Source organism: Delphinapterus leucas, chromosome 3 (genome assembly GCF_059928025.1).
Source record: "Delphinapterus leucas isolate spDelLeu-1000000601 "Yukka" chromosome 3, BTC_Dleu_Yukka2, whole genome shotgun sequence".
In the NCBI taxonomy this organism is placed as follows: domain Eukaryota; kingdom Metazoa; phylum Chordata; class Mammalia; order Artiodactyla; family Monodontidae; genus Delphinapterus; species Delphinapterus leucas.
The window spans coordinates 145,012,804-145,031,014 of NC_143131.1; the positions used below are offsets into that span (position 1 = coordinate 145,012,804).

Genomic DNA, 18,211 nt, shown 5'->3' on the forward strand with positions numbered 1-18,211 from the left:
ACGGACTATTCAGCTAGACTCTTAACTGGACTTCCTGAGCCTATTCTTTCCCTCTTTCAATCTGTTCTCCATCATGAAGCCAGGGCCATCTTTCCAAACCACAAATATGATCTTATCAACCACCACCATTCCCAGTCTTCACCTGTCTAAGAGCCCTTAGTAACTTCCCATGGGTTTCAGGAGCGACTGCATTTCTCCACACAACCTCCATGGTCTGGCCTCTGCCCCTTCTCCCATCTCTTCTTGCCCTAGGCATCCCCTTGCTCCCTGCTCTCTAGCCTTGCTGGACATTCTTTCAAGCCCTCTCATGAACTAAGCTGTCTTCTGAGGCAGGGCCCATGAACAGGCTGTTTCCTCAGCCTGGAATGTCCTTCTCTCCTTCTGTTCTCAGCCTGAATGTCCCTACCTCAGGGACACTCTTCCTGAAAGCTGCCCCCAACACATGGCATGCCCCTAACTAAATCGAGCTGTTTGTGGATTCCAGTCTGTCTCTTCCTCCAGACCACGAGCTATCCATGTCCACCGGCAGACCAGCAAGAGAACTGTCAGTTTGGGCTCACCCCTATATGCCTAAAACTTGGTGACTGACACACAAGAGATACTCAAGAAAGAATTGTCGCATGAATGCATGCACGGTACTCGATAAGTTTACGAAAATGTGTTTCTTTTCCCTTGCCTAGGGCTTCTTATATATGCAGTTCAAAAAAAGTTGCTCTTGTTTTGTGGCTCGTTTAATGAAATAAACGATTTGTCAAGAGTCCTCAACAGTTGCAGACACCTAGAATTTCTCCCTGTACAAGAGATGGTCGGCAGAGGGCCCCACAGGAGCAATTATTGAAGTCAGGTCAGTGAATATAGCAACTGCTGGGAGACAGCAGACCCTGTCCCCAAGTCTGTCTCTCCTTGAACCACTCAGACAGAACACCACCATCAGGCTGCATACTGCTGTGAGCTCTGGCCCGCCGTGTCCAAAATCCTTTTGATCTAGCTTCAAGAAACATAGGAAGACATAGGGCAAGAGATCAGAGGCCAATGTAAATTATTTGAACACAAATTCACTACTTGCTGCTTGATTTGTCAGTTTCACGGTAAAGAATTTGTAATCAAGAGCTCGCCCTGTTGGGTAGAATCGTGCATGAGTGTTAGGGGAGATTTGCTTTCTATGGGGGCCACTTTTCACTTGCCAGTCAGTAGTTTTATTTCCATTTTAATTTTCAGAGCATCTGCCCCCCAGCAACAGCCTGCGATTTGGAATTCATGGCTCTGTTGTGTGTTTATGCACTGTGCTTGCTTGTAATTGACAAATTTAAATTCTGGTCATATTTCATTTATTACACAGACCCGGGGAAAAATCTTCGGTGAAAACCTCATTACAGCGAAAGTGCCACAAGGTAATTGCTATGAAAGAACTCCTGCATCAGCAGGGTTGAATATTTCATCCACCCATAAAATGATTATGCTGACAAGATTCTGAAAAATAATAAAATCTGTTTAATAAAAAAGAAGCAAAATATCAGTGTTTTTACACACAAGGTATTAAAACATCCTTCATTTTGGACAGATCCTAAGTCATTTGATTTTTATTCAAATGATGATCCACAGCCAAGAGAGTTCTTTTATCAGAGTTTCATAATTCTTCCTACACCACACGAGGCTGCTTTGAAGCTCTCAGGCGTGTTGTTGCCTTCTAGGACAGCCATGAGTGTGCTTTTTATTGCTCTCTTGGATGTTTGGTCTGTGCGCCAGGATGAATCAGAAAGCAGAAAAAAACTAAGAATATTCAGTGTTTAGATTCTGTGGTTCATCCACTTTCTCCTTGACCACCATGGGAACTGTCCCTCCATCAGAGGGCTTTAGAAGCCACGAAGGTATGACTTCCACTGTCAGAACTTTGCTGAGGGCCCAGCAGAGTGACGGACGTCGATGCACACCCTGGTTTCTCTGACTCTTCAGCATACCACTGTAGCAGGCCAACCCCTTCATTCAGTCACTGGACCAAGATTTATTGAGCACTAACTGTGTTCCAGGAATCGTGCTAGGCACAGAGTACAATCATAGGCATTGAGTAGACAAGGGTGAGCACAATGATAGTTTCTTGCCCTTATAAAAGATATGTAGTAACAGTGAAAGAGACCAACCCAAACAAAACTGAAAAGTAAAGAGAAACATAAATTTAAAAAGTACAATTTAAATCAAGTATTATATGGAAACAAATAAGGGGCTGAGAGAGAGGATGGTGTGATATTAGAGGATGGCCTCTCTGAACCCTAAAGCATAAAAAGAAACCAGTTTGGGAGGGTCAGAAGGAAACAACTGCAAAACAGTTGTCAGCATGTTCTAGGACTGAAAGATGTGTGAGACAAACAGAAACCGGAGCTCATAAGGCCTTATAGACCAGGGTCAGGAGCTCTGTGCTTCTTCCAAAGTGGACTGTAGGAAACCGCTGGAGGATTTTGAGCAGGAGATGCCATGATCTAATTTACCTTTTATAAAGCACATCCACCTGTAGTGTGCAGAGCGAGCAGATCATGGGGGCAAAAGCAGCAGTGGGAAGCCAGTAGGGATGCTATAGCAAGCAACACAGGCCGGGGTAGAGGGGTGGGGGTGGGGGATGGTTTCCAAGACCAGGGGAATGGCAGCAGGGCTAGCAGTAGGGAGTTTTTTAGCACAAAAAGTTACATATTAAAATGTAAATATTAAAGAAAATCATGTAAAATCTCAGACCTTAGCACTGGAGTTTACATTATGTTGGCAAGTGAAACTGGAAGCAGACAAACAAAAAGGCTAGGAAATAGAAGAAATAAAGACCTGAATTAGGAAGCACCTGAAGCTGGAATATCCATCTCCTTCCTCCCCCCTCCCAGAATCAAGCAGACCTTGTGAGTCTCTGTTTGCTGCTATTCCCGGGGAGGGGGGGAGCTTCTGCCCCAAACACTTAATTAGAAATGAAGTGGACCTGATATATGCCTGAAAATTATATACATACATGTATACATATAAGATCTTACGGAAAAACCCAAACGAAATTTTTGGCCAACCCAATGTATATATATTATTTTATATACATTTATATATATTTTATATACATATATACACATAAAATTTTCAAAAATGACTGAACTCTGGCATCAGTAGCCAAAATAAATTGCAACTATGGTCACACATTTAATTTATGTAGAAAATGCTCAATGAAGCCATAAGTCAATATTCCTCAAAATATGGTCCATAGTTCCCCTAGGTTAGAATGGAAGAGGAGGGATTTAAAATGCAGATTTAGGGAGCCCCAGCTTAGATTTACTAAATCAGAGTCATTGGGGAGAGCCTTGGAATCTGCATTTTCACTAGCTCCCTAGTAATTTTTCTACACTGTCAAGTCTGAGAAGCTCTGCCTCAAAGTGACTGATATTTTAACATGGTGAGAAATGCTCTGGAGAGTTTAAACTATAGAGAAGATGGGTTGGGACTAAAGTTACAGCTGGGCTAAATAAATAAATGCAAAAAAGTGAAATCACCCATAAATCTCACTACCCAGGGATAATCATTAACATTTTGGTGTTTATTCTTCCAAACTTGTTTTTATGCACATATACATTTTTTTTCATTTTAAAAAAGTGAGTGCACACTTAGAGTCTATTGTAATTGACCTCATGAACATAATACTTTTTTTTTTCATAAAGGCACTCATCTTTCATTACATGGCTGGCTGATGAGAGTGACGTGTGGGCACTGGGGGCAATGCCCAGAGGGAGAAACACCTGATCAGGATCTATGTCTTTAATAAACATGGGAAGTATTGTTGGGAGATGGAGGGCTGACATGATAGAATTAGAAACACATTTTATTTAGGGACAGAGAAGGTTTTCCCTGATTGATGGATCTCTGAAAATAAATCCAACTTGTGTCATGAATATGCCTTGCTGGATGAAGGCATTTTCTGAAAAGCCAAGTGCAAAGAGTTTTCAGGCAAACAGGCATAGCAAGCAACTGTCAAAAACAGCACCATGTTGAATACTGTCGGCTTTTGTCCATCTGCTTTCTCAAAGACGCATCTTCTTTCTTGGGTTACAAGAATGTTGAAGGAAGGAGGGAGACAAATTCTGGCACAGTAAGTGTCTGCATTTTATTATTTTAGACATCAAGTTGGAAAACCTCAATATTTTCTTGGCTTCCATACCTACTGAATCTACAAGCCTTCAGACTGTTTGCTTTTCTTTTCATGGTTGTAGTGTTTTGGGCATAGGATTGCCAGATTTAGCAAATAAAAGTACAGAATTCCCAGTTAAATTTGATTCTTAGATAAACAAATTTTTAATATAATTATGTGCCGTACAATATTTATAGTAACAGGATATATTTATAGTAAGGACATATTTATAGTAACAAAATTATCTGTCGCTTACTTGCAATTCAGATTTAACTGGATGTCCCATATTTTATTGGCAACTCTATTTGGGTAGCTTCCTATTTCAGAGGGAAATGTTGGCGCAGAACTTTATCTTTAGCCCAGCTTTATTGAGATGTAACTGACATATAACGTAAGTTTAAAGTGTACAGTGTGATGATTTGATACATGGATATATTGTGAAATGTTTACCACAATAAGGTTAGTTCACCCACCCTTCAGTTCACACAATTACTATGTTGTTGCTGTGATGGGGAGAACAGTAAAGCTCTACTCTCTTAGCAACTTTCAAGTATACAATACAGTGTTGTTAACTGGAGTGCCATGCTGTACATTACATCCTTGGAACTTATTCATCTTATAACTTAAAATTTGTACCGCTTGACCAAATTTTCCCATTTTCGCCACCACTCAGCCTCTGGTAACCACCATTCTACATTCTGTTTCTGTGAGTTCAGTGTTTTTAGGTTCCACATATAAGTGATAACATACGGTATTCATCTTTCTCTGTCTGAAAGGTGAATTATGCTCATTTCACTTAGCATAATATCCTCAAAGTCCATTCCTGCTGTCACAAATGGCAGGATTTTTACATAAAGTGATTTCTTAATTAGAAATCAAAATATTTTAGTTAATGCAGTGATCCATGTGGATTTCTGTTAATAACCTCTTTCTAAAGTTCAGAAGTGTTTCAGAGAAAAAGAAAATGACTCGGTCCAAAATGTAATCTCAGCTGCTATGGAAGACAGAAGGCAGCTAATCCAACTTCCACTTCAGACCAGAGGCAGAAGCCATGCGCTGTCTTCCTTCCTTCATGTGATTGGCTATGGCGAAAGCATTGGCTGTTCTTTTCTTTTTTTTTTTTTTAATTTTTGAATCTTATTTTATTTATTTTTTATACCGCAGGTTCTTATTAGTTATCTATTTTATGATATTAGTGTATATATGTCAATCCCAATCTCCCAATCCATTGGCTGTTCTAATGAGCGAGGACACAGGTCATGCTCCTCAGGGAATGATCCAAGCACATGCTCATTACCTCCCAAATCTGTGTACACAGGAGTTGCACAAAGCAATATTCAGAAGGGAGTTGATGCTCCAGCAGGAAGCCAGCCCTAGGCACAGAGACCAGCACTTGTAATTTAAGATGAGCTGTGGGAGGATGGGAATGGGAACTCTGAGAACAAGGGGAAGATGTGAGATAATTTACTCAATTTGTTTTCCTGGAAATGAAGACTTTATGTCAAGAATTTGTAATAAAACTAACTGAGGCACTCACACTCAGCTCCATAAAGTGCTTAATCACCTTGTTGTTCTCTAACAGCGTTTTTCTTTATGGGAGAATTTACCAGCTTTTTAATCTCCTTTATTTGATTAACATTAGAATCAACAATAGCAACCAGTGTTGGGTTTCAGTAAAGTGTTGTATTTGCAAACTTATTAAGGAAGATAGATTTTTTTAAACATCTTTATTGGAGTATAATTGCTTTACAATGGTGTGTTAGTTTCTGCGTTATGACAAAGTGAGTCAGCTATACATATACATATGTTCTCATATCTCTTCCCTCTTGTGTCTCCCTCCCACCCTCCCTATCCCACCCCTCTAGGTGGTCACAAAGCACCGAGCTGATCCCCCTGTGCTATGCGACTGCTTCCCACTACCTGTCTATTTTACATTTGGTAGGAAGATAGATTTTTTTAGGGCCTCATCTATAACAGTCTCAAGCCTTAATTAGCAAATCATGCTTTTAAAGTTTTACGTTCTTAGGGGAAAAAAGACGGAATCTATAGTAACTTGAGGAGGGAAAGCACTACAATAAGTAGCCATCATTGTTCTAAGACATTTTTATGGAGGAAAATACATTATTACAATCTATCTTTTTCTGACTTCAGATCTCTTTTTCCTTCTTATAACATTAATTTAGAAGAAACACAAAGTTAATTCTTTTTTTTTTAAAGGCTCATTAATGACTTTTTCCCAAGTACAGTAGTTTGGACATACTCATAAGAAGTGATCAGAACTATGTATGGGTAGAAGGTCTTTAGATTTAATCAAAAATCCTGTGAGCAGAATCTTAGTCCACAGGTATTTGAGCTGAAGCAGGTCCTGCAAACACTTGCTGGACGCTGCGGATGAATGGATTCAGTGTTTTGGGGACAATGGGGCCCCAGAGACACCACATCCTACTCAGCCCCAGCCCCCATAGTCACTTGATTTTCAGAATTCTCAGCCTCAATGCTCTCTTAGCCCACCTACCTTTTTCACCCCACTTCTCTTAAACACCTTCTTTTCTCCTGCTGTTATCTATGGGGAGTTTCCAAACACACATCCAGAATCATGCAGATCTGAGGTGAAGTTTTCACTAGTCTGCATCAGTGAAGGAGAGGCAAAGAGACACATCCAGTAAGATTTTTGTTAAGATAGTCCTATTCCAAAATTATTATGATCTTCCTTCTTTTTCTGTCTTCCTTCCTTTTCTTTCTTCCTTCCTTTTTGATGTTAAATTATCTCTGCTCGTATAAAACAGTAGTGGCAGTTAATTTTGTTTTGTTAATGATATCCTTAATTCAGAGAATAAATGTTGCTCACCCTATGTTGGTCACTCCGTATTTATATGCTCCTTTGTATATTAGTCTGTGTGTGTTCAAATTCAATAGTCTGTGAAGCTCAAATCATTTCAAAGCCATGGTGTACTTGTTTCCATCATGTTTCAAAAGATGGTGTCCTGGACTGGCAGACAACTTGGTACAATGAAAAGCACAGAAGGTTCTGGAGTCTCACAGACAGGGTCTGTGCTTGGAACTGAACCTGGTTCTTGTGGCCCCTGAGCAGGCACTAAGCTCTCTGAGCTCAAGCTTCACTTTCCATACAAAGAGGGTGATAACAGCTACCTCAGAGAGTTGTCAGAAGATGAACACTTCTAACTTAATGTATAATATAGTGAATGCTGAAAGAATGTTGATTCCCTGGACTTCTGTGCCTCTTTTTGTCCCCCCTACTCAGCACTTGGAGAAATAGATTAAAAAACGCTCAGTACACAAATCAGAAATAAGAAAATGCAAGACTCTGACGCTAGCAAGTGTCCACAGTTAAAATAGTGAGTGAAGGAAGCATTGGCAGAGAGACTAGTTGGAAATTGCAGAGTTGGGTAGGGTTAATTCTGGAAGACTCTTTCCAGGATTGAGGTGAGTTTTGAAGCCCGTTGAGTATGAAGAAGTCTTTTTTTTTAATTGAAGTATAGTTGATTTACAATATTATATTAGTTTCAGGTGTACAACGTAGTGATTCAGATTTGTTATAGATTGTACTCTAATTAATAACTTATTACAAAGTAATGGTTATATTTCTCTGTGCTGTATTCTTGTTGCTTATTTACTTTATGCATAGTAGTTTGCATCTCTTAGTCCCCTACCACTATCTTACACCACCCCTCCTCCCCTTTCCCCCCGGTAACCACTAATTTGTTCTCTGTTTCTGTGAGTCTCTTTCTGTTTTGTTTTATACATTTGCTTGCTTTCTTTTTTTAGATTCCACAAGCATAAAGAAATCTCACACAGAGATGGTGTATTGGACAGCAGCTAATCCTACGTTCACCAATGTAGGATTACGTTGGGACATATCTTAGGGACATATCTTAGGGACATATCTCACTAAGGATATGAGTGATGTTTTATATGGTACAGAGGCATTAAACAATGTGTAGTCACACTGTTAGAGTTATTCCCCATCCAACTCTTTCAATTCTTCTGACTACATCAAGAAGAAAGTCTCAGTTTGTACTAGACTATCTTTAACATTTCTCTAATACTTAATAACCCATTTTAACAAAGAATTTCAGGCTTCAGGATCACAGCCATTGAGAAGCAAGAAATATCTAAATGATTAAAAACGTTTTATTTTCATTGTCTTTATTTTTCCCATTCCCTTCTGCTTAAATTTTATTTCATTCACATTGATGATATAAAAAAATTTAAGTAGATTTAAATGTTAAAGGGAAGTAAATTTAAAGCATTAAGGTAATAATGTAGGTGGTACACAGCAAGGGCAACCAATCTTAACAGTGGCCCAATAATGAGCAAAATTTAGAAAACACTGATCAGGCCCGTTTCTCTCATAAGGAAACGGATGAGTAAAATGAGATTCAGAGAAAAGAAGTTACTCTTTTCCAAGATCACATAGCTAGCTATCCTTAGGACTGAAGTTCAGTCCTTCTGTGCCGCTGTTCATTTATCTAACTCTGCATCAGACAAACTCTAGGGTTAAACTGAAGATAATTGGATATAAAATAAAAACAGACTATGTGTTGAAGGTTGTTGGGAAGGGACTGGTTGAAGAGGCTTATGAGTGTTATAAGGGAGACTTCGTGAAGGCAGACTTGTATAGAACCTGATGCTGGAGTGCATCAAGTCTAAGGCAATTCCCGAGGGTGTTGTGACAGCGATTCCTCTTGGAATCCAGCAGAGATGGCTTGAATCCCAACTTCTCCACTTGGCAAGATACCAGTGTACACCTCTCAGCTCATCTGTACAGATTTATAGGAATGATGATAGCTAACATTTATGGGGCACGTCATCTGCCAAGCCCAATGTGATGCATTATCTCACTTAACCTTCAAAAGAAGACAGAAAGCAGCTATTATTACCCTCATAAGATAGCTGAGGACATCTACAGCTAAACCAGCAACGGAGTAGAATTCAAGCCCAAGCAGTTTCAGTCCAGAGTCTGACCTTAACCACAATCCTATTCTGTGAAAATTAAACACAAACAAGGGCTGCAAAGCACCTAGCCAGGTGCCTGGCACATAGGCGGCAAAATGCCTTTCAACCCTCCCTCTCTGCCCATGCAGTAGTGCTAGTCACATCCTACTTGGCATCCAGAACCTTCTCTGCAGAGGCCTAGCCAGGGACTACAACTCCCAGGATGCACCAGGCAGAGAAACTGGCCAATCAGGAAGCCCGGTCTCACTTCCACTGCCGGCTCTCCCCACTTAGCAGCCAGAACTTTGGTAACGGCTGGCGCGGTAGGTACGGACGGGGTTAGTGTTGTGGGCTGCCCAGAGTTACCAGATTTTAAATAATCTTAATTCAGTTTTGGTGTGTGGGCTGGAGGTGAAGACCGTTGACATGTCCAGGCTGCCTCAGGTTGCATCTTCAGCCGCCAAGAGGGGCGGGTCGCCAGGTCTCCTAGCCCGTGGCTAAGAGCCCGGTTTCCTCAAAGGCATCGTCATCTGTCGGGTCGAGAAGGAGCGGTTGTCTGGGCGGCTCCAGGGAGGGCCGGTGGTCAAGGCTGCTGAGCACGTTTCACGTTATCTTGATAGGTTTGGGAGCCTGAGGACTGCGGAAACTTCGAGGTTGCCTCTGGCTCCATCTTCAGGCCCCAGCCTGTGGCCCCCTAAGGCGTGGGGCTCCTCACGCGTGTCACGCTGAGGAGGAGGACTTGGCCTTCAGAAGGAAAATTTAAGGGATAATAATCGCTCCTCAGGGGGAGGGCCTGGCCTCCTGGCCTCCGGCCCTGGGTTATTGCCTAAGCTGCGTTCCTGCCTTCAGTCTGTGGTATCGTGGCCTCCGACCCCCTATTCCCTTGGCCCCCGAGCCTGGTCTCCACTACCCACCTCCTGGGGAAGCACTGTTTGACCAGCCTCTCCTTTCTCTGAGTGATATCCTGACCGAGCTCCCTGGGGAAGGCTTGACCAGCTCTGGCCTCGCTCTGGTCCACTAGGGTCCCCTTGCCACTCTGGCCTCTGACCCCACCCCACCTACGGGCACCTGAGGGCCCTGGATAACCTGACCCCAGAGTGGAGAGGGTCAACTTTCTTGGGCATTTCTCCATCCATTTAGTTTCTACTTACCTCTTGGTTTTTACTTGTATTTTATTTTTACCTTCATATCTTTAAGGTTCTTTAATCCCCACCCTACCTCCTTTATTTTTTTTATCATCTTTCCTTTCTCCTCAAACCTGGGTCTTTGGCTTTGCCATGCCCAAGTAAGATAGCTGCCATTCCATTTTCAGTGCCTAGGGGCTTGTAGGTGGATGCGAAGTGTAGTTTTTTCATTGTCTGGAGATGAAAAAAATGTATTTCCTTTACAGTGGCTCTGAAGTGAGTGAAATAGGATAAATACCCCTGACTCAGGAAAAGGCAGAGGCAAGGAATTGATTTCAAGGTTAGTTTGTTTTCAATTTTTGGACAAGCAGCCTCACGCGTAACTGCCCACCTTCTGGAGCTGTGTGCACTAATTGTGGTTTATTCAAGTTATTTCGAGATATTTGAATGGCTAAGGTTAGTTTCTAGTGAATCACCTAGAAACATCTCTCTATATTTTTATCTGACACAATTGGCTAAATATATGTACTTTATATATAACATAGTACCACGTTGATTTACACATTTCAGCTAAATTAAAACGTGTGTTGCCCTAAATCCCAAAGCTAAAATAGAAGTGGCCATGTTGCCATCTTTGTAGTCAAGGAATTATAATCAAATCTTATTTTAAGGTTTACTATGTACTTAAAGAAACCATGTACGGACCCTGTCATTCAAGCATAAGCTAGAAAAAGATGCTGACTTACATAAACAAAATTAGAGAAGATCTTATATGAAATTGCTAAATTGTAAGGTAGTTTATAAGTGCTGAGGCTTTCTGAAACGGGGACATCTGCATTTCCATTGTAAGGGCCCCACCTTGTGGATATGGTTTGATTAAAGAAGACACCTCATCCTAAGAATTCCAGTTACAGGTGTTTTCAGTTGGAAAAATATTAAGTTGATTCCTTCGTATGTTAGAATTCTAGCCATTATAGTCTCTCTAAAGAGACTATAATTTCACAAATATTTTAGTTCTGAAATAACAGATTTTTCCTTTCAGAAATGCTGAAAATTTAAGTATTTTTAAAGTATACACAAATACTCCTGATTTATACATTGTTTTTGTTTCTCTTTTAAAATCAGATGTCTGACAATAATGTTACCAACCATAAGCTAACTGTGGAAGCCATAATTAAAAATATTAACACAATTTCTTTGGACTTGAAGAAAATGAAAGGTAAGTATGGAATCACTGGATTAAAATGTTTGCATGTCATTGTTATAAAATAAATAGTAGAGTCAATTTGTGCTTCTGCTGGGGCAAAACTGAATTTTGCCAACTAATTAGGATTTTTCTATTTCTTAAGAAATGCTTACACTGTAATATGAACTAGATCTCTGAAGATGCATTATGTTTGAGCATTGACCTGGACGTTAGCAGATTTGAATTTTCATCCCTGAATCCCTTAATCATTACTAAGCCCCTAAAGTTCCCTCCAAGTCAAAACTTGTAAGTTTGCTTGATTGTGTGAATTAATGGTTCTAGTACGATTAGATCTTATAGGTTATGATGTTTAGTCACTCCCCTTAGAGACATATTCTGTATTTTTATCCCAGGCATGTAAAATTTCCGTGAGTGAATATTTCACCTATTCTTGACCAAACATTTCCTATGTTGGGAAACTCTCTATATCACCAATCTATTCCATCTTAGACAATTCCTCTTCATGGACTAGCTGAAATCTTTTTCCCTATTTCTTTCATCCATTGGTCCTATTTCTAACCATGAAAACCACTGAATATGTAGTGGTTATTCTTATGAAAACCTTTGGTATTTGAAGACAGTCTCTGTGTCAGTTATGAGACCTTCCTACAAGTAACAAAATACCAATTTAACATGGCTTATACAATATGGAAGATAATAAGAAGATTCCAAGGTTGGGCAGCCCTAAAGCTAACTAAGAGTTTTAAAGACTTCATCAGGTACTAGGTTCTTTCCATATTTCTGCTCTGTTATGTTCACTCTGTTTGTCACTTCTCATGGTCATTACCTGCGGACATGACCATATACAGACACTGTCTTTGCCTGTGTCTCTTTTTTTTTTTGCGGTATGCGGGCCTCTCACTGCTGTGGCCTCTCCCGTTGCGGAGCACAGGCTCCGGACATGCAGGCTCAGCAGCCGTGGCTCACGGGCCCAGCCGCTCCGCGGCATGTGGGATCTTCCCGGACCGGGGCACGAACCCGTGTCCCCTGCATCGGCAGGTGGACTCTCAACCTCTGCGCCACCAGGGAAGCCCTGCCTGTGTCTCTTATATAAGCCTTTCTCCAGATCCCTCCAGCGCATTTCCCCTTTCCTTTCTTTGGCCAGATTTGTGCCACATGTGTATCCTACAGCAGCCACCACCAAGGGGAACAGAACAATTTGGACCAGTCAGGACTTACTGCTGGTGCTGGGGAAAGAATCACCTCGAGTGCAATCAAGTTGTGCCCCCAGGAAGAAGAGGGGAGTGGCTGTTACTTAGGCACGGAATAGCGAGTGCCTGTTATGCTTTTCCTATGTGTTCTCCCAAGCATTTCCCAGACTTTGATCTGAGAACACTGCTGTCTCAGAAGATGTTAGTAGATGGTGTGCAATAGAAACGGAGTCCATCAACGGATGATCAGATAAGTTTGGGAAGGGCTTTATGCTATATACTTCTCTCACAAATTCACAGTACATACTAAGAGAGGCTGTGAGGAGCCTGATATAAAGGAATCGGGTTAGCTCTGCTTAATTCATCATCTCTCAAAACCAATCTAAACACTATGGCAAGGATTAGGTTTCTAAAATGTAAATCTGCTGAAAATGCTCGTTGGCTCACCATTGTCCTCAGAATAAAGTCCAGACCTCCTAGAATGGACTGTAAGACCTTGAGATCAGGCCCTGCCTACCTCTCCAGTCTGTTACCTCATTCTTTATTCCCTGCACGTCCTGTGTTCCAGTCACATTGAACTATCTGCATATCTACACGTTTGCTCCTTTTTGTGCCCGTGCCTTAACACCTCCTCCTGCAATGCCTACTCTTGCACCCCTACCTCCACCGCACCAGGTTAACTGCTACTTATTAGTCAAGGTTGCTTACAGTGGAAAACTTTTTTTTAAACCAGTATATCATCTCTTCTACCTTTTCATATTACCTATCACACTGTATTGTAATTGAATGTCTACTTACTTTTCTTATCCCTGCTCATCTGTAAGCTCCTTAAGGGTATTCCTAAGCACTTAACACAGTGCCTTTATATAATAGGCTCTTGAAAAATATTGATTAAATGAATAATTGGTTCCGGATGCTTGCACTTATGTAAAACAATTACAGAAGCTTTAGATTCTTCTCAAACTTTATTATCTAACTGTTCTGGTTTGGGAATTATTCTTTCGTGAAGTAAAATAAAATAAATATGATCAATGTGTTTCTGAAAAGTTGTGGGGTAGGGCAGGCAGTGAAGATACAAGACTTGTAGAGCTAGACTAGGAAGGTAGACTTCTGGTAAACAGGGAAGATTAAACGAACACTGTTACCCCCACTTTCTCCCAAAAGTAATAATATCAATAGCTAACACTTATAGCATTTACCGTAATCCAGATACTCTTCCAAGAGCTCTACATAAATGGACTCAATCGTCATAACAACCTTATGAGGTAGGAAATAATACCATTGGCACTTACAGATACAGAAACAGATATAGAGAGGTTAACTAACTTTCCCAGAGTTACACAACTAGTCACTGGTAGACCTGAGATTTAAATTTAAAGTCCTACAAGTTGAGGGAAAGAGTAGTACTAAAAACAAGGGTCTTAAGACAAAGTTTACATATTGAGTTACAAGACCCACAGTGGGGAAACCCACTTGGCTACAAGACATTGGCAGCCAGATTTATACCCTCAAGCAGATTTTTCTTTCAGGAATCAGACCAGCCTAAGAGAAAAGACCTAAAGATACTGATAGCAGAGGTTCCTCCAACAAAACACCCAACCAGATCACCCCACAATATAGACCACCATGGGCAAAGAACTTCCAATTGTCTTTTTAGTACCATAGTCTTAAATACGAGCAGACAAGTATGGAAAACAGATATTTGAGGAAAGCATCTAATGGGAAAAGCAGAGACAAAACCAATAAATAGATTCAATCAACGGGGAAGAAACAGATTAAACTCCAAGAAGCTATCATTAATATCCACAGAGAAGTAGGAGAAGATGCTATGTTCATGAAAAAGGAACAGGATACTATAAAAAATATTTAGAGAACAAAGTTAAAAATGTGGCATAGAAATAAACTCTGGAGAAGGGTTTAAGGATAAAATGAAGAAAATTCGAGTGTAGAGCAAAAATACAGACAAGGAAGTCCAACATCCAATAAATAGGAGTTCTAGAAAGAAAGAACATAGACAATGGATGGGGAGGAAGTCATTAAAGAAATAATCCGAGAAAAATTTCCAGAGCTGAAGGATATGACTTTTTACAATGAAAGAGCCCATCACAGTAGATTGAAAATAGACCCATACTAAAAAACAATAGTACAAAATTTCAGAACACTGGAAGAAAAAAAGATTCTTAAATCTTCTAAAGAGAAACAATGATTAAGAATTAGAATTGTATGAAATTTCTCCATAGAAACACTGGAAGCTAAAAGAAAATGCAGCAATGCCTTTGGAAATCTGAAGAAACATGATGTCCAACCTAGATTTCTGTAGCCAGTCAATCTATTAAGCATTGGTATAGAGAGAGAAATTTTCAGACATAAATTTCCCCACCTCAGGAAGTTACCTAGGTTGCATTCCACAAAACAAAGGAGTAGACCAAAAAAAGAGAGACCTGAGATTCTGGAAAAATATATTCCACATAAGGGAGGGGTGAAAGGAGACCCTAGGATAATGGTGAAGGGAGTTCCCAAGATGTGAGCTGTACAGCAGTGCTAGAGAGCTGTCAGTCCAGACTAGAGCTGATCAGACAGCTCTAGGAGAGGAGAGGCTTTCAACAATAGAATAGTCAAGGCACTTGACTATACTGAGAGGAGATTTACCCAACTGCAGAAATTTGGGATATATTCAGGATAATTAAGCAATGAAAAAAGGAAACAATTATTAACTGTGGTTAAGTGGTAGCTTGCAGGAAGGGAAACATGTAAGACTCAGCTGTAAAGATTATATAATCAAGAAAAATGTAAACATTAAATATTGAGCTAAGAAAAATTGTTCCTCAAGTCCAGTGGGGGAATGGGTATAAGTGAAAAGAGCTATATCTTAATCTTCTGTGGTCAGAAGCAAATAGATAATACCTAAAATTGAAAAAGAAATATGCATGCCATTTAGAGATATGGAGGTTAAATACCACCCCTCCCAAAACAAACAAACAAACACAGAATAGAACCACAAAAGCAACAAAAACAAAATGGGCTCCAAAAAAGTTAAAAGTCGTTGCCTCTGGGAGAATAGGAGCTGCTATTTTTTGCAACATGCCTTATTTGATTCTTTATACTATGTGCGTGTATAACAGATAAAAATAGTAATTTAAAAAATACATAAATCAAATTGCAATTTAGTTAAGATAACTGACAATTTGAGCTAAAGAGCCCTTCTAGTAAGTTTCTATATCATGCTTATTTTGTAGTATATAAATTTGACTCTAAGTCAAAATTGGGCACATCTAAATTGTGGTTTGAGCAATAATCGCTTAAAAGAAAGCTAAATTAAGAATTAGGAAATAACTCCTTAAAGTAATAATAGTTGCCTATGACATATGTGCTACAATATAATGTCTTCTATTATTTTGTTTTACACAGAGCTCTCCCAGTTACTGCTTTGTGACCTTACCCTATGTTTTAGTCATCCTGTGAAGACGGATGATTTAAAGGAAACAGAAAGAAACAACCCCCTCTTTGAAGAGTCTAAAATGTCAGATGTATCTCTTGCTTCTAACAGTTTTTTAATCTGATATTTATTTGTTGTGAATTCATAACTTTTTATTGTTGAATTAACACATACCTAGGAGAATTGAGTTTACTAATATATTTAATATAATAAAAAACAAAAATATGTTGAGTTGTAAAGAATCATTTCATGCTCTTGAAGGCTGTTATTTTCTTGTTTTAATGTTTCAAGGAATGGCTAATTTATTTCATTAATGGCAAGAGTATGACATAGGAAATTGGCCATGAGGCACTGCTTATCCTTTACCCTATGCTCGAATTTGGCTTAGGTTGAAAGAGAGTTACTAAATTATAAATGTATGGTATGGCTTTATATTAATCAGATCTCTCCTGGTAGCAAGTGCCAAAAGCAACTCAAGCTAGCTGAAGCATTTATTGGGTCATGTGACTTGGAAGTCCATGGTTGGGATAGATTTCAGGGCCTCCACTAATCCATCAGATGTCTCTATCCTGGTTCTGTTTCCTTACATTGGCCTCATCCTCTCCTATTAAAAGCTGATTTCCTCCATATGCCAGGTAGAAGGGTGTAGAGGTATGGTAGACAACTCCAGGTGTACAGCATTATCTTTTGGGGATCCCAGAGGAAAGAGATCTTCTCTGTCTCAGTGTTTAACATTCCAGAGAAAGATCCTGATTGGCCCAGCTTTGATTAAGATGGGTCCTGAGCAGCTGTGTTTGGTGAGGCTGGTATTATATGCCAGGGTCTGTAGCAAAGGAGAGACCCCACCAAAAGAACAGAGTTGCCATGGCCTGAAGAAGGGGAGAAAGAATGCTAGTCATAAAAACATCAGATACCACTCATTTCAGTCACTGAAGTGGAATAGGTTTTAGTTTTAGGATACCTTTATTCTAAAACTTCCTAATTTCTGTCCCTTTCCACCAACGAAAACTTAAACTAATAAGCGTTTACCTTGTAAACATAATTCACTACTATATAGTTGCTTTGAATTCTACCATGTCCTTCATTTTAGATAATTTTGAACATAAAGTATAGAATACCATGAAGCAAGACACAAGGTCAGCAGAACTTGTAGTGTTTTCTATCCTCATTACCCAGCACCTAGCTCAGTGCACAGAATAGGCATGACATAAACGCTTGTTGAATATCCTATTGAATAAACAGGTAAATGAATGCAAGATTTTCAGCTCTAGAATTCCTGAGTTCTGGACCCTAATTTGAGAATTTCCAGTTTCTAAGGATGAAGTTTTGTGAAGCATCCTTTTTATCATCATTGATTAAAAGTCTCCACATGCTCATTATCTTAGCAAATCGTGCCAGTGGTCTTTCTATTCGCTCATGAAAGTGAAGATGCGAGATATTCTTTGTGACTCAGAAAACTCCTAGGTTAAACAGAGAAGCCAAATATTTTTGTTAATAAAAGTTTTGGGGACTTCCCTGGTGGCGCAGTGGTTAAGAATCCACCTGCCAACGCAGAGGACACGGGTTCAAGCCCTGGTCCGGGAAGATCCCACATGCCGCGGAGCAACTAAGCCCGTGCGCCATAACTACTGAGCCTGTGCTCTAGAGCCTGCGGGCCACAACTACTGAGCCCGCGTGCCACAACTACTGAAGCCTGTGTGACACAACTACTGAAGCCCGCATGCCTAGAGCCCATGCTTCACAACAAGAGAAGCCACTGCAATGAGAAGCCCGCACACTGCAACAAAGAGAAGCCCCCACTCACTGCAACTAGAGGAAGCCTGCGCGCAGCAACTAAGACCCAACGCCGCCAAAAATAAGTAAATTAATTATTTTTAAAAAAAGTTTTGGAATAACAACGAAGGCCTCAAAGGGGAAAACTTAACTAAATGCGAGGTTTTCATTTTGTGAAATGCCTACTACTTTTTGTTAAATGAGATATGTAGGTTGAAGGAAAGAAGTGAATTGCTTTGAAGAATTTATAAAGCCTTTTGGGGAAGGGTGAAGAGAGGGCTTTATGACAGTTGTCAGGGGGATAAAAATAGAAAAAAGGTATCTAATTGGAAAGTCTGATCAAATTTTTCCATGTATATATACATTGCTTTTTCATCTTCC

General features: G+C 40.0%; 1 protein-coding gene across 1 annotated transcript; it reads left to right on the forward strand.

Moving 5' to 3' along the window:
* Window positions 1-10,376: 10,376 nt before the first annotated feature.
* C3H5orf58 (chromosome 3 C5orf58 homolog) lies at window positions 10,377-17,593 on the forward strand. Its single transcript, XM_022595145.3, has 3 exons — window positions 10,377-10,564; window positions 11,350-11,443; window positions 16,030-17,593. The coding sequence occupies exons 2-3, from the start codon at window positions 11,350-11,352 to the stop codon at window positions 16,179-16,181; spliced, it is 246 nt and encodes an 81-aa protein (XP_022450853.1). The 5' UTR covers window positions 10,377-10,564; the 3' UTR covers window positions 16,182-17,593.
* The last annotated feature ends 618 nt before the right edge of the window (window positions 17,594-18,211 follow it).